Genomic DNA, 23,949 nt, shown 5'->3' with positions numbered 1-23,949 from the left:
CCCCAGGAATCAGTGGAGACCTGTCTGCTTGCACCTGCCAAGCTTCTGCTGCTGTAATAGCTTTCACTATTTGTCATTGTGCTGATTATTTATTATTTCCTGGACATATGAGTTCCCTCTCCACCCATCCTCTCCCAGGGCAGGGAGTGCCACATCTCCTGGTGGTGAATGGCCACCACTGTTGACTTAAGAGCACAGTGAGCAGCAGGTGAGTACTGTCCTGCTGCTTGGGCCAGCAGAGCTGTGCAACATGCTTCTCACCCAGGGATAGGAGTCAGGGAGTGCGTCACTTTGAGCCAACATGTGTCATACCCTTGTCTGTGGGCAGGGACACGGGCCATGTCCTGGGGGGCTGTGGGAGGAGCACATCTCCATGGCCAGCCCCAAGGAGTTGTGGGCAGAGCAGTGGGACCAGGACAGGAGGGCCACCAGACTGCCCAGCTGCAGAGAAGGACATAGCCACTGACAAGGTATGTTCTGTTTTCAGGATGAAGCCAATGCAATCCTACCTTGCTGCACCAGCAGTGGGGTCAGCTCTATGGCTTGGGATGGTGCAATCAGTGAAATAATACTTGAAGGGTCCTTCAGGCTGAAGCCAATGTCATGCTTATTGGTTCAGCAGGCTTGTGATACCTTAGAGCCGCTGGGAATGGCTTGTTAGGTGGACTTACTTTTCATGGGGCAAGCTTTCAAGTGCTTCCAAGTGCTTTCAAGTGTTAATCGTTGCTGGTTCGGCACCTTGGAATGGTGGGGTGAAAGGGGTTGAGTTTTGTGAGGGCTTTGAGTTGTGCTCCCCATAGACAGTAGGCTTCCTGTTTTGGGAAGACCAGAGATACTGACTTATGTGCTTCTTCGGCAGGAATTTGATGCATTTCAAGATTAAGAGACAGTCTTCTTGCGTTCGAGTGTCACAGTGTTAAAAGGGAAGTGTGTGGGTGAGTGTAAATGAGCTCTGCGTGCAGAGAGCTGCCTGTGTGCAGTGGGGAATTTTGGCTTCCAGATATTTAATTTCTGGTAACTGTACTTCAGGTTGTTGAAACATTTCAGTCTTGAAAAGCATTTTGCAGTTAATGAGACCACGGGGAGGCACTGCTCCCAGAGAGCTTCAGACTCAGGAGTGGAGGTGGACAGGGGGCCTTCCATTAGCAACACAATTAATTAGTGAGTACATAGCCAGAAAATGCTGGGAAAGAGGGAAATAAAATGAGAGAGTGGTTTTGATGCCCCTCGTGCAACCAAGAACAAATGAAGCCAGCAGAAGTCTGGGGTGGGGGAAACCATGGATGGCAGAGAAAATGGGGGGAGGCAGGAGATGATTCTGTATGGAGCACTGGAGGCTGCCAGAGGAAGCCCTGTGTCCTGCAGCCGTATCTAAGCAGGGTCCTTCTAGGTCCGTGTGGTTCACATTTTGTCACTGCAGTGGGGCACGGCCAGCTCCCACCTGCCTGTAGCCCAGGCCAGCTGCTGCTCCTGCAGCACTGCAGCTTCCTGGAACCATCCAGGGGATCTGGCAGCAGCTCTGCTTGTCACGCAAGCAGCTTAACTCCTTTGCTGCTGGCTATGTGCATGCCAAAAAGCTCATCTGTCTCCTCTCCTGCATTTCCCCTGTTGCTATCTGCACAGCAGACACTGCTTCACATGAGCTCACCTAGCTGCAGGTCCCTGCAGCATGGGGCTCCCCGCTCACACCTTCTTCACCCTGTTAATTATTACAAGGGAAGCGATGAAGGCGAACGTGCACCAAAGTCCAGTGTGAAGGAGAAAATCATTAGTTCTCCCACAGCCATGAGCCAGCCAACTCCAGCCACCATGGAGCCACCCGTGCTGCCAGGGGAGACGAAAGCTGTCTTTGGGGTGGCAGACATCATCGTAGTGGTTTTGTATTTCATCTTTGTCCTCGCTGTTGGAATATGGGTGAGTGCCTGCAGTGAATGGGTTCAGCTCTGCCTGGGGCAGCATTTGATTCTCCCCAGACCATTTCTGGGTACAAAAGTTTCTGCCTGCAGAAGGCATCCTCTGCACACACCATTATCCCACGCCATAATGAACAGGCCTGGGAGGTGACACACCCATGAGCCCCTGTCCCCATATGGAGACCACTATGGGGTCATCCCCTGGAGATTGTTCTGGGGGTGGTGTAAACCTCCTGTGCTGAAAAGTAGTCTCATGCCACGGGGTGGACAGGAATGGGACCAGGTCAAGAAGAATGCTGGGGCAGGGATGAGAAGAGCGTAATGAGACTTTAGAAGCTTTGGAAAGGTTAGCAATTATTTATTTATGTTGCTCTGTGGAGACCTTTTTTTATAGACATCTGTGGTGTTCTGGTTGGCTGTTTTTCTCATTCCCATTGAGTACATTCCAGAAGTCATTAAATAGGTAAAAGTGGCTTCCTTCCAAACCTAGACTACCAGAAATCTGAGTGAAGACAGGCAGAAGCAATGGCTGAATCCTGGCATACTTAACAGATGCTCTGAGCAATTCTGAGACCTGATGCTGATGCCAGAACTTCAATCTTCTCTCAGCTTGGTGGCAATGCTGCTATCTAGTCTGAGAGCTGCTATGCTTCAGCCTGCCACAAAGTCACCTACAAAGCACTGTTCTGAGTGGGGTAAGCTTGCTGATTTGGCAACAATCAGGGGAGCAGGACTAGGGTGGCACAAGATATTGCTTATAGGATGTTTCAGGCTGCTGGGAAGGGCACTGGGTCTGGCCTGAGAGTAAGCGAATGGAGGAAAACACTTTCATTTTTCCTGTGTTTCCAGTCATCGATACGGGCAAGCCGTGGAACCATTGGAGGTTATTTCCTTGCCGGGCGATCCATGACCTGGTGGCCTGTGAGTGAAAAGCATTGCTCTGTCTCTCATGATTTGAAAGCAGTTCTAGATCTAAGGAAGGCAGGTCTAGAAGAGGACTCTGTCCATGCACTTTTTGACTATACACTTGAGATGAAAAGGATCCATAAGGAATCATCCCAGGCAACTTCGCCAACTTTGCCAAAGACCTGTGAAGCTTCCAGGTCCAAAGGGCAGTTCAGCATCTTCAATTTTTTCTCAACTTCCAATTCCTCTGCTAAAGTTAGCAGTAAAACTGCCCACGCAGGTGGGTGTGAGGGAGATCTGATTGCCCATTTGGGGCTCAAACTCTTGGGTCACAACTCACTAAAGATTCCATTGTTCCCAAAGCCAAGAGAGCATTAGGTAATCTAGCAATATGCTATCCAGTAAAAAGCATTTAAAGACTGACGTAAAAATAATCCCAAAGCCCAAGACTATCTGAGCCCTTGCTATTTAGAGCAAAGTCAAGATTATCGACTAACGATGTAAGGGATATAAACTTCAAACCACCAAAGTATAAATCTTCACTATGAAGAAAAAGGATCTATTGAAGGCATCTTTTCTTGAGAGTGAAAGGTACATATAAAGATAATTTAAAGTTTGAAAGGAATAAAACCACTGCAGGAATAAATATCCTTCTCAGCCAATGCCAAACTCCACTACCATATATCTCCCCTGTGAGTCGTGGGTAACGGAATGCACTTCTCAACCAAAACAGGGTTTTTTTTAAATCTTTTTTCCCTTTGTATACGCATTGCCCATAAATTTACTAGGCTAAATAAATCGGGCACACATATGTGTCTGTAAGGTAAGTTATTTTTAAAATATTTTTTATACTTTTTCTTGGCCACCTGACTATTAATGAAAAAGCTTGATTTGATGATTTTCTCTGATTGGGAGGGGAAAAATTAAAAAAAAACCAAACACAAAAATGGAATATTTCCCCCCTAATAACATCTTTTTTTTTTTCTCCTTTTTTTTTTTTTCTTTCTTTTTTTTGTTTTCTTTCTTTTTTTCCTTCTCTTTTTTCTTTTTTCTTCATTTCTTTTGGCTCAAACTGCAAGTGGCCACAGACTCTGATGGGTACAGCCTGAATCTTGGCATCTTCAGCTTAGAACCCTAGGTCCATAATGCCCTCAAACACTGTTCAGTTTTTGAATCTGTTAGTCCATTTAGAGAGCTGATGCCAACTCCGTAGTGCTTCTTGGAGAGTCAGCTCCTCGTGGCCTTCACCTTGATTACGTGACTGGCTTACATGTACTTTTTTTATACAGGGATGACATATTTCTGCAGTGTGTTTGCCTCAAATAAGCCCCAGTGTTACATTACTGCTCCTGTGTAGTACATCACCTTCTGTATTTTTGTGTCTGATGTTGTAGATATCACAAAAAGAGCTTACATTTCTTGAGAGCACCAATTGCTACCTAAGTTGCAAATTTAGATAGCAGCAACCAGCTCTCTAATCAGGAGTTTTCTTAGACAGGAAGGCAGAGCTGCTGGCAGGATCCATTGTGGGTGTTCATGCCATATTAATGTTTTACCTTGCTCAAGGATGAGAAGCAGATCAAATTCCATCATCCTTTTTTTCAGTTTAGCATTACTTGGGAGAGAAAATATCCTCACAGAAGATGTAGCTAAAAGCAAACTTCATCTGAACAGAAACAGGCTCAGCTTGTCCTTAGCATCACTTCTCATTTGACCCTGAGAGATTTGGCACTGGTGTAAAGAAGAAAGTGAGGCTATATGCCAAAGAAAAGTGGTAATTAAGTCTGCGTTGTTTAAATCACCTTGGAGTTTGCTTTCTTCCAATTAGAGTGCCAATGAGCCATGGTTGGGACAGTGTTAAAGTTAACCTGAGGAATTAGCACATTCCATAATGTGGAGCTGAATATCTTTGAACCCATGTGAGCACAGTAAACAATAAAAAGCCAGCATATTTCCAACATTGATCTGGCTACAGTTCAAGGATATCCTATCTTAGGATGAGCTTCACCAGAATCCCCAGTGCTGTGCAAACCACCACATGCATGCTCTGTGCAAGACTAAAAGAGGCCAGGATGTCTGCAAGATGTGGAGAGCAGATCCCAAAGGGTCAGCAAACTTCAAGTTACCAAGGAAATTAAGAAATCCATCAAATTTCATAGACTCTAAGTGGCTGCCACCAGCTTCCCTGTAAAGCAGATGCTTAACTCAGGAGAACCATTGCCAAATGAACCCTGATTCTGAGGGAGGAAAACCCAACTGTCCATTAACACCCAGGTACCTACCTGCAAGGAGATAAACATCCTAGGGAAAGGAAGCACCTGGGGGAAGTACTGGGGCTGGTACAGAAGTTCCACATTGTGATTTGATTTTGTGTGCCTGTGCCATGTGTTTCAGATTGGAGCATCACTGATGTCCAGCAATGTGGGCAGTGGCTTACTCGTTGGACTGGCGGGCACTGGAGCAGCTGGGGGTCTTGCTGTTGGGGGCTTTGAGTGGAACGTAAGAGTCTGTTGTGTTGTCTACTAGGACATCATGGTTTGCAAAGGGACTGTGGGTTTCTCTCCAGCATCATACACTAACAGTATTGACAACACCATGTCTTGGGGGCAGGGTTAGTGGGCCATATTGGCAGTAGATGGGTGGTTGGACTGAATGATCTTAGAGGTCTTTTCCAACCTTAGTGGTTCTACAATTCTAAGTTTTCAAACCTCAGGAGAGAACTGTCCAGAAATTGAGGCAGCTTTAGAAACAGGAGATCTGTTTCTTTTAGCTTAAGTGCAATCCACTTAAATGATTAGCTCTTTGACCTTCCCTGAAGCACACAGCCATATTTTTAATATTTAGTTGCTGCTCATAGAGACTAAAATGAAAGATAACGAGTGCTCAATATGTACTTGGATAATTGCATGATTCTGGAAACAGGGACTTTGTGCTCCTAAATTCAATGCAAAACCACGAGAATCAGCAACACTGCATTCACCTGTCAGCTGCCAAAAAGTGAAGTCTCTGGGGTGAACGTTTGGGTGTGAAGGCAGGTCTCATTCTGTCTTACTGAAATGCCCTGGAAAATTGCCACTGACACCACACGGAGCATGAAAACCAGGCCCTTTGTGTGTGATGCTAATGATATTTCTCAGCTGCAGTGATGAGAAGAGAGACTAGCCAGCCTCACAATAAACATCACTCACCTAACTCTAAATCTTTTGTCTGTATCAGCAGAGAGTGCTAATGGTGCCGGATACTTGCCAAGCACAAGCAGGACCCGGCCCACCAAAGGCTTTCTCCTGAGTTATCTATTCACTGCAGCATTTTTTCTTTTTTTTCTAAACCCTTAAGATCACCTTTAAGTCCTTTGTGAAGAAACCCGAGCCTGTTTTCAGTCTGATGCATGTAAGACATATCACTGTATTTTAAGTAAATCTATTCGAGTAATTTTAGAAGCCCACGAAGACAAGATTGTATGTCAAGGCAAATCTAACTTCATGAGTTTAGATTCATTTCTTTCAAATTGGAAAGGGACCTTAGGATATGCCATTATTCTCTTCCTTCAGCATGGGACATCGCTCAGCTGCAGGGATCATATAGGCATCTTTTACCTGAGCCAATCTCTGCCACTGCAGGAGACACAGCTGTTCTCCTCAATCACACTCAATCTCTGTCCCCAGGGCTTGGTTTCATTTCTGATAACTTAAATAACCAATCAAAGTAAAATCTGACTAATGTAAGGTATTTGGGAAAAAGGTAATGTCCAGAACATGGAGGAAGTGAGGTCTGATAATTCAGTGACTTTTATTTAAGCTCAACTTCTCCTGTCTGGGTTTTTGCTGGGTTTTAGAGAGGAAATACATGATGGGAGATGCCTTTACAACTTTCTAAAGACTCTTCACCTGTGGTGAAGCAGCTGAACTGCCCCTTTATCTACAAGTAACAGAAGCAGATCTGCTTCAGCCTGAAAGGAGAACATCCCAGCAGAGTCTTGCTGTTGCTTATTTTTATGCTCCACAGGGAGAGTATGCAGCCTCAGCCTCATCACTTGCTAATCAAGCAACAAACAGATGCTCTCATCCTTCTCTAAATCACTTAACTCTTCACTGCCACCACATCAGTGGTTTCTAAGGCCACAAAATGCAATTGCAACTTGGAAGAACAGAACACACCATCTACCCAAAAGTTCTGAGTAGGGACAAAAACTCAAGAGTTCCAAATACATTGCATAGCACCTCACACTTCTTTTTTTGTCCATTGGGACAGGATAGGAGAAATGTGTTCCTGAGTCATGTGCCTTTCTTTTCTCCCTCTCTCTACCAGGCTACCTGGGCACTGCTGGCTCTTGGCTGGATCTTTGTACCTGTTTACATTGCAGCTGGAGTGGTTACCATGCCTGAGTATCTGCAGAAGAGATTTGGAGGGCAGAGGATACAAATCTACATGTCTGTGCTGTCCCTCATTCTCTACATATTCACCAAGATATCTGTATGTATCTACTGGATGCAACCCTTTTGGCTAGGGCAGGGGTAGGTCGTCCTGGCACAGTGCAGGGATAACTCAGATGTCCTTGAAGGGACCAGCTCGGCTACCAGGATCCTGTGTTAGTGTGCTTCTTCGCTCACATAAATAACTGCCTCTACATTGATCATGAAGATCTACCTTCAGAGAGACCACTCGTTAAACAGCAGTGCACACTGAGAACCATACAGGGATATAGCAGCTAATTATTAAATAGTATAAGCGCCACAATTTTTCTGCCTATTTTGCCTTCCATCAAACCAAATCTTTGGCAATACAGACGGGGGAACTGTGTTTTTGTAGTTGAGTTTTCAACATTAAGAATGTTATGATTACTTCTCTGTCTTTCTATCACTTGTACTGCATAAGAAAGGAATAGGAAAAGCGATAGGTTCTGGATTAAGAGAAAACTCAGCGTCCTTCCTGGATCGCTTGCAGCATTGTACCCTGCTGATAGTTAACTGCTGGGTATTTCATTTCATTTAAATGCCATTAATAAAGAGGAAGAACTTATGCTCACGGATTTGATAAGCACTGCCTCTGCCCTTGGAGGGAGAGAACTGCATTCCAAAGTCCATTACAGAGGCTGAAAATGTCAGTCTCTTGTCTCCAGCTGACTGCTCTGTGGCAGCACAAATCGGTGTTGACTAGACCCCACTGAAGTGTTCAGATCTCAAACTGCCTCAGAAGATGTTGAATGGAGATGATGCACCTTTTTCTGCTGGCTTCAATGCCCTTCCAGGTTTCTCATGTATCAGGCTCTGAGAAGTGCATTAAAATGAGCTTAAGGTTGGAAGCATAGGATGGATTTCCCACCTGTTGGCCATGTTGCCCACTGCTGCCACCATTGCTCCCAGGTGTTTTGCTCTCTGCGCTGGAGTATTGCCCAAGATGAAGCCTTGGAAAGAGACTTTTCATGTGGAATAGAGTACATGGAATTCTCCTGTAATAGTGGTGTGCACAGCTACACCCTCAATGTATTTGGAGAAAAAAGACTGATCGTTCTGAATAACCTTTGGCAGAGCTCTATTTGCCAGTGCTTTCCAGAGCAAGACCCTGGCCCCAGTCATTGCTGTTTCAACTCAGTAGTTTCTTCTCTGTGCAGCTAACTCACATGTGTCTGATGGATGTGGCTGGTGGAGTTTATGGGCATGATAGGTGCTTTCTATTAAGCACAGTGCCTTTGTTTGTAGAGAGCTCATTTAGCAGCTGCCTGGACAGCAGGCAGTTGGTTACAAGAACAATTTTTCTCCCTGTGCTTTTTACTCACACATAAGTTAGCAACTAGGACACTGCAAAGCCTTCCTCTCTTGCAAAGAAGAGCAGAGATCTCATTGCACTATGTTGTCGAAGGACTGATCCTGTACAGCTAGAAACCTGTTTGCATTTTTGCTGGGTGGGCAGCAGAAGGCAGAGAGGCTTCTGCAGTTCCTGACAATTGCTGTCCCATCTTGGGATTGCAGAAAGCAGGAGCTGCACAAGATGCTTGCTTCTAAAGTGCTTATTTATAGAAATCTTGTCCTATCCTTTCTGTCTTGCTCTCCAAATGTCTTTACCTCTATCTCACCCCATATCAGGTTTACAGGCGTTCTTTAGATGGATTTCCCAACACGTACACATCTCCCATATCACCTTCTGCATCTGAGTGATGTTATCTGTATAATTCTGGGTTTCGCCTGGTTTTTGGTTTCAATCTCTCTCACAGTAGGTCCAAACAAAACAAAGCTGATGGGGGTTTCTATCTTTCCAGGGAGGTTCTCAGCAGGTGTAACCTGTTTTACTGGAGTCAGGCTGCTGACGTTTTCAGATAAATAAATCATAGCATAAGATACCAGTGATACTTCAGAGGTCTTTCTAGCTGAGAGTGTCTCTTGGCCACTAGATCACCAGAATATGCTGATGTGCTTCAGGGGCTTCAGGGCTTCATGGTGTGGGAGTTTCCACCTCTGTCTCTCTGTGTCAGTGAAGATCATGTGCCATGAAGGCTGCCTGTAAAGTAGCCCTCATTCTGTTGGAATATAGGACTTTGATTTTCATTCTGTTCCCAGACACTGTGAGCTCAGAGCTCCAGGAAGCATTCTCCTTGCACTGAGAACACGAAGGTTCACTGCCATCAGTCCCACACTCTCTCCACCTCTTCCACTTCACCTCTGTAATGTTCTTTGTCAATGCTTTCATCTGCTCAGGACTGCAGCCTGCTTTATTAGATTTCACTTGTATTAAGTACTGCTATCAAACTTCCTTTTATAAATTATTATTTGATTATATTCCAGACAGATATTTTTTCTGGAGCATTATTCATCCAAATCTCTTTGGGCTGGAACCTCTACTTGTCCACTGTGGTCTTACTAGTTGTGACTGCTGTCTACACTATAGCAGGTAAACTGCTGGCTTTAAAACACTAAACTGTGGGCATGCCCTTTAGGATGTTCCTCTTGGGAGTGCTTGGGGCAGTTATAGGGCCCTAGGGTCCAGCTCTGTGGCAGCTTTCCCCAGTGAATCCATACTGAAGTCACAGGGCTGGGGTCAAGGAAGTCTTTTCCAGATGAAATACAGGCTTCTATATACGTGTGGACACACTCTATCTGTTGTCTGTTGTTCTCCTAACAGGTGGTCTAACAGCTGTGATATACACAGATGCACTACAGACCTTGATCATGGTACTGGGAGCTCTGGTCCTCATGTTTATAGGTAAGGGGATCCTTCAGTGGCATCACGCACTAGCTTAATGATCCCAAGGTCATCAGAGCTTATGAGGCTACCTCACCCTTTGGGAGAGGGAAGGTGCAGAAATGAGTTTTAATCACTCATAGAATAGGTGCTGGCACAATCCTCATTTGCCAGCAAGTCAGACTTCCTTCATCCTTCGTACTACCTGTCTGTAAGGTAAGGTTCTGGATAACTTCACCTCCCTCCTTTGGGGTTGTCTGGAGTTGCCAACAAGCTTACAGAACTGCATCCCCAAAGACAAACTCAGCTCACTGTGCTCATGTAAATTCAGAACAGTTCTGCTGACTTTCCATGTTGACTTTGGGAGTTACTGTGGGTTCACCTGGGTGTAACAGAATTATAAAAAAATAAAATAACAAGGAACAGACCATCATTAGTCTTTGCTTTATGTCTTCTTGGCAAACAGAAATTTAACCCATGTTTCATTTCATACCTCCTCCTCCAGCGGTTGGAGGGCATATGAACAAAGAGAAGGTGCTGAGGACATTGTGGGGATTAGGATAACAGAGGTTTTCCCGCATTGATCTTCTTCCAGGATGCACTGCTAAAACCACAAGGACTCTGGGCAAGATCCAACTTAGTTCTATACATGCTTTGACTGCCAAAAGCGAGAGCAGAATGAAAAGTAAAGAGATGAGAGGAAGATAACTGAAAAAAATGCAATCGGTAAACTCAGATAAGGAAATAAAATTAAATTATTGGCGTTTTCTTTTCAGGATTCGAAAAAGTTGGCTGGTATGAAGGACTTAAGGAGAAATACAACACAGCTATACCCAAGGTCATAGTCCCAAACACAACCTGTCACCTCCCACGTGAGGATGCCTTTCATTTGTTCAGGGACCCAGTCACAGGGGACATTCCTTGGCCGGGCCTTGTATTTGGACTCTCCGTGCTGGCTCTTTGGTGCTGGTGCACTGATCAGGTAAAGAAAGACTTTTCCTCTCCGGGAGTCCCCTGTAGTGTTATTTCCAGTCCGCTCCTCCAGTCCACTCCTTTGTAGATCTGTGAGCTGAGATATGACTGTGCCTTGCTGTGTGGGAGTTACTCCCTCTGTTACTGGACTACACCACTCTTTCAACTTTCTCAGCAAGCAGCTGGTTTTGTGCACTTCTTGGGGTGGAGAGAGTAGGTGATTTTCATCCAATTTACCCTCCTGTGGGCTGCAGTTTGTGCGATGAGGATATAGCAGTGCAATCTGTAGCTGGCTCTGCAGTGACCTTGTGTAGATCTCCAGATAAATTGATTGTACTCCAGCAGGTCTCTGATTTCTCATCCCTATCCAAGCTACAAACAAGGAAAACTGTATTTGTTTCTTACAAAATTTTGTTTTTGTTGTTCGAGATGGGATAATCATCAAAACCCACCACTGATCTTTCACTGAATCAGATTAGGCTGCTTCATTCCTTGTCTCTTGCTGCCGTACAGCTGCTGCCTCCAGTCCCCAAGGTGGCTTCATTTCAGTCAAGGGCGAAATTATTTCTGTAAGGAAATTTCCACTCTGCCCTCTCCCATAGCCTGTGTGCTGAGCTCTGAGCAGGCTGCAGACACTGAGATGGGAAGGTTGCCATTGGCATGCAAAACAGCCTGGGGTCCTGTTGGGTGAAAGTCATCCATGAGCACGAGAGGAAGGATGGATCCTGCTCTCTCTGCAGTGCTTCTGTTCTGCTTCCCACTCTCTTTCTGACCAATTGCAGGTGATAGTTCAAAGGTCCCTCTCTGCCAAGAACCTCTCCCATGCCAAAGGTGGATCAGTGCTGGGAGGATATTTGAAAATCTTCCCTATGTTTTTCATTGTCATGCCAGGAATGATCAGTAGAGCTCTTTATCCAGGTAAGCCTTCTCGTGTTCCTCACCGCAGAGCTTTACACCTACTATGAGCACTAATTGCACACAGGTTCTCCGGCACTTTCACACCTCAGGCATACTTGTATGCTTTCTTGTTGTGCACTCGTGTTCCCAGGCCTTTCCTCCATCTCCAGTGCTCTCACAGTGGCAGAAGTTACCTGGAGTATCCTTATGGGGCAGGTTGTGCTAGAGGGAACACAGAGATCATGCTGTGGATATTGCTTGTTTCTGTGTAGCAAGTTGATAAAGTGAAATGCTTGAAGCATTGAGGTTCTCCTTCAAGTTCTATGGACTGTTTCCAGTAGGCATTTGGTGAGTCTTAGCAGGCTACCATGCAATTTTATGCAATTCCTGGTAGACTAAGTGCAGCAGGCCTCCTTTGTGGAAAAAAAAAACCAGAATTCCCCTCATGTTGTCTCCCAAGGAACTTTCCTTGCTCATTCCTTCAGAGCACACCACTTCCTGGGGAGAATGCCCTTGTTAGAACGCTCATACCTGGAGGAAGGAACTTCAAGTGCCTCTCTACCAGAGTTCATCAAATAGGATGCAACATCCTTGGTAGCCCAGCTGGCAGGATCATGGAAACTTACAAATCATCAGGCATTAAAAATATACAGCATCCAGGAGACAGAACTAAACAGAACAGCAAAACCATATATCAAAGTTTCACTTTTATTTTATGACAGAAAATGTTCTTCGGCTCTACTTGCTTTTGCTACATTTTGGCTTCACCTCAGATTCGTATGAAATTAAACAGGACATCAAGATTTGTTCCCCTGGGTTATACATCCTACAGCTCTATAGGATTTACGTGACTTCTTGTTCTTTTCATGTCTCCTACAGATGAAGTGGGCTGTGTGGACCCGAGTATCTGTAGAAGGATCTGTGGAGCTGCAGTGGGTTGTTCCAACATTGCCTACCCCAAACTTGTGGTTGAGCTCATGCCTGATGGTGAGAAACTTTTATGGAAGTGGGCTTGAGCCAAGCTGTATGCAGAATCAGATTGCCTTAATCCATCCTAAGGACAAGGAAATCTTCTTGCAGTTATCAGCCATTGGAATGCTAAAGTAGTGCTGGGAGGCTAAAGTCCTGAATTTTTTTGCTCCCTCAGGGCTCCGGGGTTTGATGATTGCCGTGATGATGGCAGCCCTGATGAGTTCCCTCACCTCCATTTTCAACAGCAGCAGCACCCTCTTCGTTATAGACATCTGGCAGCGGATCCGTAAAAATGCTTCGGAGCAGGAGCTGATGATTGTGGGCAGGTCCTTACGTTTCTTTATGTCTTTTTACTGGCATCATCTGTTTTGACTGCAGCATTTACATTCTTCAGTCTGGACACACTAAGAAAAACCTGATGCCAAAGACATAGATCAGAAACACAGCCTGGGAAGAGCATTACAGCATCCAGCTTCATCTCAGATAGACCTGGTCAAAGGATACATTGAGCTTACTGCTGTGCTAGGTAGATCATTACTTCTCTGTTAGCTAAACTTAGCAAAAATACTGACTTAAATCTGCATTTTAGGAAAGGCAAAGGTGCTCCGGAGTCACTGTCACTGGAGGTCTTTAAAAACATGATTTTCACATCAGGCTGTGGCAATACATTGCAGATGCTCCTTTTTGGGAAAAAGAGCAACCTTAGTGAGCTGGGCCTCCCAGCTCTCTTTGTCTGTGATAAGTTACAGTGGCCTTTATAAGCAAGCCTTAGTATTGCACTATATTAGGGGCACATAAAGTTCTCCTCTTGATAGCAGAATTTAAGCTGCATATTTGTGCTATTTCCTTCTCAATTCACAAATACTGTTTCAAACCTTTATGCTGGGATAGGTGAAGGATACAGGCTGTACCTCACTCTGCCACTGTAGAGTATGGAAGTGCCTCTTCCTCACCCACATGGAGAAACCTCTCTAACATGCAATACAAAGATGACGAAGGGATATAACATGCCCTTGAGACCACAGGATCAATTTTAAAAAAGAGAATATGAGTTGGAATTTGGCAAAGGCACTGGACCAAGCATGATATCTGCTTGTAGAGGTGGGAGAAAGGTTGCTAATGATCACAAGCTTCCAGCTCTCTATGTCGTCTGAGAGAAAATCCTTTGAAGTACGTGTCACTGAGGACATGTGAAGTTGAGGGGGTTTGCATTGGCTGATGGTGGGAGTCACCAGGCCCTTGAGGATCTCTCACATGTTGTCTGGCAAGTCCCAGAGCAGCTTACATTGAAACCTGTGAAATCACCTCTGGGATTTGATTGATCTGATAATAGTAGAGAATGATTTTCTCTTTCCCTCTGTAAACACCATTCTTAAGAGCGACGTCTGGATTTATAGGTAGGAAATTCTGGAAGCGATTGGAATTTGCTGCAGAACTTTATTTTGAGGTTGACTTCTCCAATAATAGAGCTCATGCAATTTTATCCTCACCTTCCAGAGTCTTCATCCTCATCCTGGTAGTCATCAGCATCCTCTGGATCCCCATCATTCAATCAGCCAACAGCGGCAAGCTCTTTGACTACATTCAATCTATAACCAGCTATCTGGCTCCACCCATCACAGCGCTCTTCATCCTGGCCATCTTCTGCAAGAGGATTAATGAGCCTGTAAGTGGCACGTGAAATACCAATTGATGCACATACCAAATTACATAGAATAAATGATTAAATATTTCCCCTCACTTTCCAGCCTTGGAGATTCCTTCGACTCAAAACCACTCCAGCTAAAAAGTGTGATGATTAGAAGGCATTTTCCTGGGACATATTAGTAGATCTTAATCTCTAGTGTGTGTGTGTTTTGCTTCCAGGAAGCCACTGCAAGGAAAACTTCTTGTCAGTCTCATTTGAACTCATAAAAGCCCAAGATGTTCTACACTTCAAGGATGGGATCTCAAAGTCTAGTTGGAGGCATGTTGCTAGGAGGAGACTTGCATTATCTGTGCTCTATCAATTCCGTGTTCAAGAACTGAAAAATAAAATGAGGATTTAAAACTAATCCTCCTTTGATGTGTGTCAGTATGGGATTCTATCAAGCATAAAAGGTTTTGCTCTATGAAAGAGCTATATTAAAGAAAAAAAAAAAAAGAAAGAAAGGAAAAGAAGAAAAAGAGGAAAGCTTCAACCAAGGGTATTGTGCAGTGAGTGTTTCTTTATGCTTGCCTTCCCTCAGGGTGCTTTCTGGGGCCTCCTGTTTGGGCTGGCTGTTGGTCTCATTCGGATGATCATGGAGTTTATTTATAGTGCACCATCCTGTGGTGAGGAGGACAGAAGGCCGGCTGTGCTGAAGGACCTGCACTACCTCTACTTCGCGCTCATCCTCTGCGTCCTCACCGCCACTGTCATTGTCCTCATTAGTCTCTGCACCCCTCCAATCCCTGAAGAAAAGGTAAGTGACTTTTCTCAGAAACCCCATTTGGTTTCCAAAAATCTCTAGAATCTCTAGTCCTTTTCACGCCGTGGCTAAGAAATGGTGTGTAATGCTGCAAAGAAGCACTTGCTCCATCACTTTCTGTTCCCCAGCTCTCACAGTGTTAATGCTTCCTGAGGCACTGAAATTGAGTGTGAGTTTCCATGCTGACACTGGAGCTGGGCAGACACCACAGCCCATCATAGCTGGAAGAGAAAGAAAAGAAGGAGGGGGAGGGAGAGGAAATCATATTACAGAGCACTGCTGAGGAGAAATTAAATATATCTAATTGTAGCATCTACTCTGTTTCAGCAGAGCCAGCATCAATCTTGCAGGCAAACAAGATTAATAACTTTTGCAACATGGGCATTTAGGAAAATTGTCCCAATGTGATCTCAATTACATTTAATAACTTTGAGTCAGGCGCAACTTTCTTTTACTTAACACATTAAAATGGTGCAGAGTTGGGAGGCTTCATGTAATAAAACCTCAGAGTGACTCTTTACAGTGCAAAGTTTTAAAGCAGCTGTCAATATAACAAAGCTGCCATCTACCTCCAAACAAAGTTACTGGATAGATTTAAAATACATTGTGTTTTATTTTTTTTTCTAACTGTGTGAGGAAATGAGGGTGATGCTATCACAGCATTTTCTATCTGTTGCTTCCTCATAACTTGCAAAGCATTAACCAGCGCCGTCCATGTTTGATTGAATGTTAGTGGTGTCAAAGATACCCAGCTCCTAAAGATTACATGAAAGCAGGTGCTCAGATAGAGGAGAGGCAGAGAGAGATTGTCTTTGTGTCTGCTTTGAGATAAAGTCTCAGCTTTTATTAGCTATCAGAGGATCCACATGGGAGAGAAATACTGGCAAGGAGGCACCATTAGTTCTGCAGCTTACGTTGTTCGCTGCTGCTCGGGGTGGCCAGATGGTTGCCAGCAATTAATTACTGTGGTTTAATGAGTTCCCACTCATCATCTGACCTGTGATAACTAAATGTGTGCAGTGCTCCCTTCCCACAGCAATAGCAAGATAAGATGCATTAGCATAGCACTGGCAAATAGTGAACATTCATATCCACCAGTTCAGAAAATGAAGAAAATGACCGCAGCACCTGCATCTTTTTGATCTGAGCTCAGAGGTGTAAAAGCATTTCCTCTTAAGGAATGTGTGTGTTGGGGGAGGAGGTACCAAAAACGTCTTGTAGATGGGTGCAAACCTTAGAAAAATTAAAATGTAATCACCGAGTCTTAGAATCAGGTCTTCAGGACTGCTGCCTAACCTGCCTTGATAGACAAAGTTACCTTCGTCTCTCATATCTATCTGAATTCTGTGAACAATATGGGGTATGGTCTACCCTTAAGAAGATGGTAAACAGCTTAATTATCTGGTCAGATCTAGCCATTTTGTTAATAATTACATCACTAGTGCTTCTTTGCTTTGTATGGTATAGTTAATACAGTTAATGCTGTGGCAGTGGAATGCTGGACACAGATGCTCAGACAATCATCTGATGATGGAGATTTCAGACTGAGGGCAGCTTTTGCCCTGGACCTGAGCATGTAAATAGGGCTGGGCCATGCCTGTAGCAATGTGGGTTTCCAGGACGCACTGCTGAGGTGCTGTGGGGATGCTGAGACAGCCCCTCATCATCTCAAGTTAGTCTGTGGCCACGCTGAGATTGGTCAAGGACAGAAATATTGTGGAAAGAAGAGCAGGAGGTAGAAAGCAGAGCAGGTAAGTCAGCCCCTAAGTCTGGCTGAAGCTGGCACCTGATTTCAGTGTTTGGCCACAAGCTACTTTGGGTTGTTGGGTTTTGGCTTGCAAAACAGGAAACACAGTGAAGAGACTGTATGTCCCTATAACAACGGCTGAAGAGAAAACTGGTGGTGGGCATGAGGGCTGGAGGTGTGTGAAGTTGTGGCCCTTCCCAGTCCCAGTGCTGGGCAATTCACGTGGTGAGCATAGATCTTCCCCCATAAATATCACTTGGGGCTAATCTGCCAGCCCTTATCTGTGCAGCACTTCGAGAAGTAATGATGAAAGATACTATATAAGGGCTAGAAATTACACCATTTATTATGTCAAGCAAAAGTAAAAACAAGCCTCTAAAGTAAAAGCCAAATGAAATACAGTGATAGATCAGATTTCAGCAGATGTAAATCAGCATAGCTCCACTGCCTTCAAAGACCAGCAACAGCTGCTGAGCACAGTTATGCCACTTTATACAAGCTGAAGATCCACACAGGACAACTTTAAATATTGAATCCCAATTCTTTTCAGATAGCAAATGGGAAAAAGGAGAAAAGAGATTTGTATCTGATGTTAGAAAGGTATAGCTAATGTGCCCGACTTTAAATGAATTACAATCCAAGAACTGCAAGCTGTAGCATTTTCTCCTGCTGTTTTGGACACTCTCCCATCCCTGTGGTGATTGATGCTGTGCTGGAAAACAACTATGCAAAGAATTTGTTTGGTATGCTCCAGAGTTCATATGTCTTCATTGTAGGTAGCCCATATTGTGTCACGCTGTCCTTGAAAACCCTGCAAAAGAGCTTACAATTAAATTTGAGACTGTGAAGCTGAAACACAACTGTCAGGTGCCAGATGGCATTTTGGAACAGAAGGATTTATTTGAGTTTACAAACAACAGAAGAAAAACTTTGCTGAGTTCTTGTAAAAGCCCCTGTCCAAGGAGAATGTGGGGGTGAAAAGGGAGAGAAGCAGCTCCCAGAGTACAAGTACTAGAGAAGCAGGTCACCTCCTCTGGTGTCAGGGCTCATGCTGACATGCTGATGGATCAGCAATTCCAGCTGATGTGCTCTGGAACTCGGGATGTTTTCTCAGTGTGCTGTTGTCTGGATTCAGTGCTTTCTTTAGGTGTGCTGCCTGAGAGGAGCACCAGGCCAGCGTGTGCTGGGCTTCTTTGGTCCTGGTTCTTTGGTGTGTGTCCTTCAGCAGATGACACAGAGGAAAAGGGTGACCTTGAGGAATTCAGTCATCCCAAAACTACTCTGGGGAGGTTGAAGCTGGAGAATGGGTATGAGGCTTCATCAGGGAGCCCTCTGGGGTCTTGGCTTGCTGTGTTGAAGAGGTTAGCACAGACAGAGCATCACTTTGATAGAATTATAGAATGGCTTAGGTTGGAGGGGACCTTAATGACCATCCAACCCCCTGCCATGGGCAGAGTTGCCAGCCACTAGATCAGGCTACCCAGGATCCAATCCAACCTGGGCTTTAGTGCCTCCAGTGATGAGGCATCCACAAGCTCTCAGGGTAACCTGTTCCAGGTTTGGAGTGGTTCAGTGATGCTCTGTGATGGGGTTACCTGTGTGTCTGTACTGCTGGGAATGGCTCTCACTAGCAGAACCTGAGCCCCAGGGAATCTCCAGCCCTGCAGGTTTGGATGCAGCATGAAGGGGGTTGGTCACACAGTGACATGCAGGAAGAAAAGCAAAAAGACAAAAGTTTCTCAAACCCTTCAGTACTCTAAAACTTTGATACGTTCCAGTGACATTTCCTAAGTGATTAAAAAAAAAATAAAAAAAAAAAATCCTTGAGAAAGATGAGGATCATCAAATCAAAGCAATTTAGCACATCGTGACAAGAAAGATTAGCCCTGCCCAATGCTCATCTTGGTTGAAAATGATTTAAATAAAGCTATAAATCTTCTGGAAATTATGCAACATTGTGTGTCAGCTGGAAACTGCTGCCTAGATTTGTGTGTGTGAAATTCAAAAATTAAACTCATGTTACTTTGTAAAGTGACCCATTTGAGACATTCATTTCCATACAGGCAGAGCAGGGGCACAGTTTCTCATCAGGCAGATGTGTGACTTTTCCTGACCATGGCTTTGCTGCCCCAGTCTTGTTCTATGGGATGTCCATGAATTTGGGTAACTGCTGTTGTGTTGTGTGGCCTTACTATTTGGCTCAGTCACAGCATGCAGGAGTTAGAAAGTGGCCACCAAGCTCCTTAGTGTGCCATAGTCAGCCAAACAAGCAGCAGCCAGCTGCTTTAACCCCCAGCTTAAAGACCTGAGCACCTGGGTTTGTTATGCCACCCCACAGCTGGGGAAAGGACCGAGGTTTGGAGGACTTCCTATGTGCTTCCCCTCCCCAAGATGTGAGAAGACTTTGAGGCCTACCCTAGGACAAGGGCTTTGCTCATCCCACTACTGTAGAACAGAGATTGCAGCCACAAAAGCCTTTCCACAGCTCATTTACACACATGGCTTTTGAAAGCATGATGCAAGGAGGAGCAGTAACTCCAGAAAACTGGAATTAAATATAAACAAAAAAAATCCCAAGTGAAAAAAAAGTAATTCAGACCAACATGCCCAGAGCTCATGCTTTTTTTTTCTTCTTTTTTTTTCCTCTTGTAAGTACACCCATTGCTGTAATGCACAGGATAACCATTCCTGCAAACTGTGACTTGTTTATCACCACTCTGGCTCTGTCCCTCTGCACTGCTTCAGTCAGAGAACAGAGAGACAAGGCTGTTGCTTTTCCACCAAGAACTACAAGATAAACTCATTTGGAAGTGCAGGTTACTGCTTGGATGTGAGCTTCTCTCAGCTGTGAGGCTTAATGCTCTTTCAGGGTTTGCTTTTCCTATTAAACTACAGCTGAGATGAGGCAAGATCCTCCAGTCTGTTCCCACATCCCTGAGATGAAGCCACTCAAACAGCAGCGTCCTGATGGCCATGTATCCACATCATGCCCTATGGCCATACATCCATGTGTCAATAAACAGCTGATCTTTATCTGCTGAGAGTGGGCAGAGGGTACAATTGCTGTCTGTAACTGGCAATAACCAGAGAGGGCTATTCTAGCTTTTTTTCTTTTTTCGTTATTTCTCTCTTGCTTCTTTTTTTTTTTTTTCTTCTTTTTTTCTTTTTAATTGACTTAATGGCCCTTCCCTGCTGGACAGCTGCTGTTCTGGACACAGATCTTTGTCGTTATTTCAAGTCACTAAACTGACCACAGTTAGTAATCAGTGCCTACTAAAAGGTATCTGGTAGAAACAGGGATGGATTAAGCAAAAAGAAAAACAGACAAACAGATGGAAAGAAGCTAGATTAACTCACCATTTTTTCCTCAGCTTTTCAGCTCAAGCTGGCTGCCTTTTGTTTCCAGCGTGTGGACACCTTTACAAAGGGGAAATGGCAGGGGAATAACCACTACCCCCAGAACCACTCTCCCAGCACTGTTTTGGAGAGAGCCTTGACTTGCATACCCATCTGGGACAGGCAGGCCATAACCTGTGTTCTCCATACTTTTTTCAGCTTGCTTGCCTGACGTGGTGGACGAGACACAAAAAATCTCCTGACATTGATCTGAAAACTTACAAGAGCGGATCAGCACAGATAAACCCAGCTAATGGAGAGCACGACTTGGTCGAAAGTGCAGATGCATGCAGTAAGGAGGCGGCAGGTAGGGGGCCTGGCTGTGTACAAACACACTTGTGTGCATGTGAGTGCGTAACTAGGATACACACTTGTCCAGCCACAACACATGAGAGGTCAGCTGTTGGAGTAAGCACTTGTATTTATGGCTATACCAGTTATGGAGATGGGAGTAATGGAAGCGTTGTGGCTTTTAGCTTTCCAGACAGATCTGCTAGTGTGTTTCTTTCTTGTCGTGCTCTACTCAATGGCTCATAAGAGCTGCTATTTTTGAGAATCAGATAAAACCCACTATTCACTGAAATGCTTTTCCTCCACCCAAAAATCAAGTCATTTGCTCACGCAAACTACCCTGATGCAGTCCTGGTCTGGTTGCAGCTTTACTTTAGCCCCTAAGGCCTGGCACTTCATGGCATGATGGACTCCTTAGAAGGGAGTCAACAGCCACCTACTGTGACCCTTGGGGGTGGAGGTCTGTGCAGCTGGAATGCTGCTCATCATCCCATTGGCACTGGAGCTTTGTGTCACCACATCTCTTTAGCTGGCTCAGCAAAATGCTTTAGAGGAGATCTGTATCACTACTGCAAGATTTCTTCACTCCCTCCTTTTGTTGGTCTGTTCAAAGGACATTGGTGCCAACTACAGCCAAGCTAAACAGAAATGAACAGAAAAAAAAAAAAAGCAGTACTTTTATTTTTCTTTTTTTCCAGTAGAGTAAGCTTGGGCTTAAGTTACATACAGATGTTCATCTACTTAAAACTTATTTATAATTTCTTATCAATTCCTAGTTCTCTCAACTGGCTCATTTTTTGTAAACAAATGTCTCAGTAATTTGGTAATTAGTAATGATGGGAAAGGAAATACGGAGTACGAAAACTGACAGTTTAATGAGTTCTTGGATAACACCTTTTTCAAGGCCTTACGACATTCTGCCTTTCCAAAAAAAAAAAAAAAAAGTTATATTTGGAAAGCACAGCCAATGAAATACACACAGCGTAGGACTGACAATTAAAACACATACTTCACCTGGCCTGTCACACGTAATAAATAAGCCAGGAGAGCTCTAAAAGCACCATCATGCTGTCAGGAACTTGTGAATGTGGATGGAAGATGGGCCAAGGAGGAGGGGGAAGAAGTCTGTTAATTAACTAATGAGTGATTGGCTTTGCAATCAACTAGCTGCAATCAGGCTGTGCTATACTTGGTAGAGGCAAAGCTTTCTCCTTCCACTTCCCATCATCTCCCATCACCATCACCATCTCCTATCCCAGGTGCACCTCAAGAGCCAACACAATCTGGCAGAAGGAGGCAGGGAATTGTCCCCTCTAGATGGTAACAGTGATATTTTCTCTGTGTTTCACAGTACCCAAGCCTCCCTGCTGGAAAACACTCTATCTCTGGTTCTGTGGTCTGTCCCCCAGCCCCACATCAACTCTGTCCCAGGAGGAGAGAGCTGCCCTGGAGCGCAGACTTACCAGCATTGAGGAGAAGCCTCTCTGGAAGGCTGTTTGCAACGTTAACGCTCTTCTCCTGCTGACCATTAATGTCTTTCTGTGGGGATATTTTGGCTGAGATGGGGTTGGGCAGTGCATGGCTTTGGTTTACTACAGGTCTTTTCATCCTCACGTCTGAGCTGGAGGCTTTGGGTGACAGATTCTGCTGATGGTCCCCAAGTGCCTGGGCATGGCCCTTCCCCAAGGCACTGCTTGCTGGAAATGCCTCCTGAGCCAAGGAGTGACCAAGACTCAAACCCGGTTGCAGACAGGATACATGAGAAAGCACATGGGAGCCAGCAGAGCTGGGGTCAGCTTTAGAGCAGAGCCAAACTTGACAGGGAACAAGTGTCTGGAAAGCCTGGAGCCTTACTCCTCTCATGCAACCTGACTGCCCCACTGCTTTAGGGGAAGAACTTCTGGCTTACATTACCGTGGGGGAGGAGGCTGAAGCACTTCTTGCAGGCTTTTACATGACCAAATTGAGATGGGGTCAGGGTGCGATCACTGAATTAGTGACAATCCAGGCTCCTGTAGCTACCCCAAACCTACACTGGACAATCTCCCCTCCCCCCACCCCATATTGGCAGCAGACAGACCCCCACCAGCCCCTGGCCTGTCCCTCTTCGCTCCCGGGTGAATCTTGCCTTTAACAGCATTACCAGCAATAAAAGTGCCTTTGTAACAAAGCCAATTTTGACTCCAGGTTATTGTGGCTATATATCCTGCAGTGACACATCAAGGTCTCCCTGGGACCACCGTGTCATAGCTGTGGGATGGAAATGAACACTCCTCCATGGGCCGGGTCACTTGGACTCCAGGCTCCCCTGCCTCCCCTTGGGACTACCATGAAACATGCTATAGCCATCACGTTTTAAACCACTTTGTGAAGAAAAGATGGAAGTACCTACTGTTAATAACACTGCATGGTAGTTAGGACCTGAGAAGCCTAGAGAAGATTAAAAATCCCCATGGGGTTGTGACCCTTTACTCCACCACATCCAAACTTCCAGGCACGGGCTGAGCAGGGAGGTAAGGGCACCCTGTGAATCACAGTACCATGAAGATGAAGGAATCATGGAATAATTGGGTTGGAAGGAGCCTCAAAGTCCATCTACTTCCAACCCCAGCCACGGGTTGGGTGCCCTCAGTACATCAGGCTGCCCAGCGCCCCACCAGCCTGATCTTGGGCACCTCCAGAAATCGAGTTACCAGCTGCAATTAATAGCAGGATGATGTCTAATTAATAAATGGACACATTGCTAATACTCAGGCTCCCACCTGAGTATCTCTGAGGCAGAGGTCTTGTGTGCTCCTGAGCCACAGAGCCCCCCAGCAGCACTTAGCTTGATATCTTTTATTGGTTTTTTTTTTTTTTTTTTTTTTTTTTTGACCACATATCCTGTAAGCTATCAGAAATGCACCACAGAGCAGGATGAGGGGCAAGGGGCAGTTTTTAAAAGCATTTGAGACTGTTCTTTTCCCCTAAGAAAAATGCTACTTTTGCAGAGAGTAGAAGTAGAGCTTACTAAGCCTTTTATTTTTAACAATACAAACAGTTCTAATCTGGGGACTTTGTGCCCTGACTCTTCCCTTCCTCATCTCACCCACAGATCTTGGAGGACAATGCTTCCCCTAAAACGATGATGCCTGTGTCAGTTAAAGCAAAATACTTCAAGCGATGTGACTGCATCCCTTAGCTTGGCCACAGAATCTTTCCCTTCCTTCTATTTCCCTTCTTGGTTGAA

General features: G+C 44.9%; 1 protein-coding gene across 4 annotated transcripts; it reads left to right on the top strand.

Moving 5' to 3' along the window:
- Positions 1-301: 301 nt before the first annotated feature.
- Positions 302-22,901, top strand: SLC5A9 (solute carrier family 5 member 9). 4 transcript variants are annotated; one of them, XM_052665952.1, is made up of 16 exons: positions 303-470; positions 860-935; positions 1,717-1,914; positions 2,763-2,834; positions 5,214-5,318; positions 7,128-7,292; positions 9,599-9,704; positions 9,936-10,016; positions 10,772-10,977; positions 11,750-11,885; positions 12,744-12,851; positions 13,012-13,162; positions 14,334-14,502; positions 15,065-15,280; positions 20,589-20,736; positions 22,072-22,901. In XM_052665952.1, the coding sequence occupies exons 3-16, from the start codon at positions 1,786-1,788 to the stop codon at positions 22,278-22,280; spliced, it is 2,001 nt and encodes a 666-aa protein (XP_052521912.1). In that variant the 5' UTR covers positions 303-470; positions 860-935; positions 1,717-1,785; the 3' UTR covers positions 22,281-22,901. The 4 variants fall into 4 exon arrangements, with proteins under 4 accessions (XP_052521914.1, XP_052521912.1, XP_052521913.1 ...); XM_052665954.1 differs by lacking the exon at positions 5,214-5,318 and having other exon boundaries at positions 302-470; XM_052665953.1 differs by lacking the exon at positions 860-935.
- The last annotated feature ends 1,048 nt before the right edge of the window (positions 22,902-23,949 follow it).

The sequence above is a fragment of the Tympanuchus pallidicinctus genome, unplaced genomic scaffold (genome assembly GCF_026119805.1).
Source record: "Tympanuchus pallidicinctus isolate F22 unplaced genomic scaffold, pur_lepc_1.0 scaffold7, whole genome shotgun sequence".
NCBI classification, from domain to species: Eukaryota; Metazoa; Chordata; class Aves; order Galliformes; family Phasianidae; genus Tympanuchus; species Tympanuchus pallidicinctus.
The sequence above is the reverse complement of the archived record's forward strand: the minus strand, read 5'-3'. Positions and strand labels throughout refer to the sequence as shown.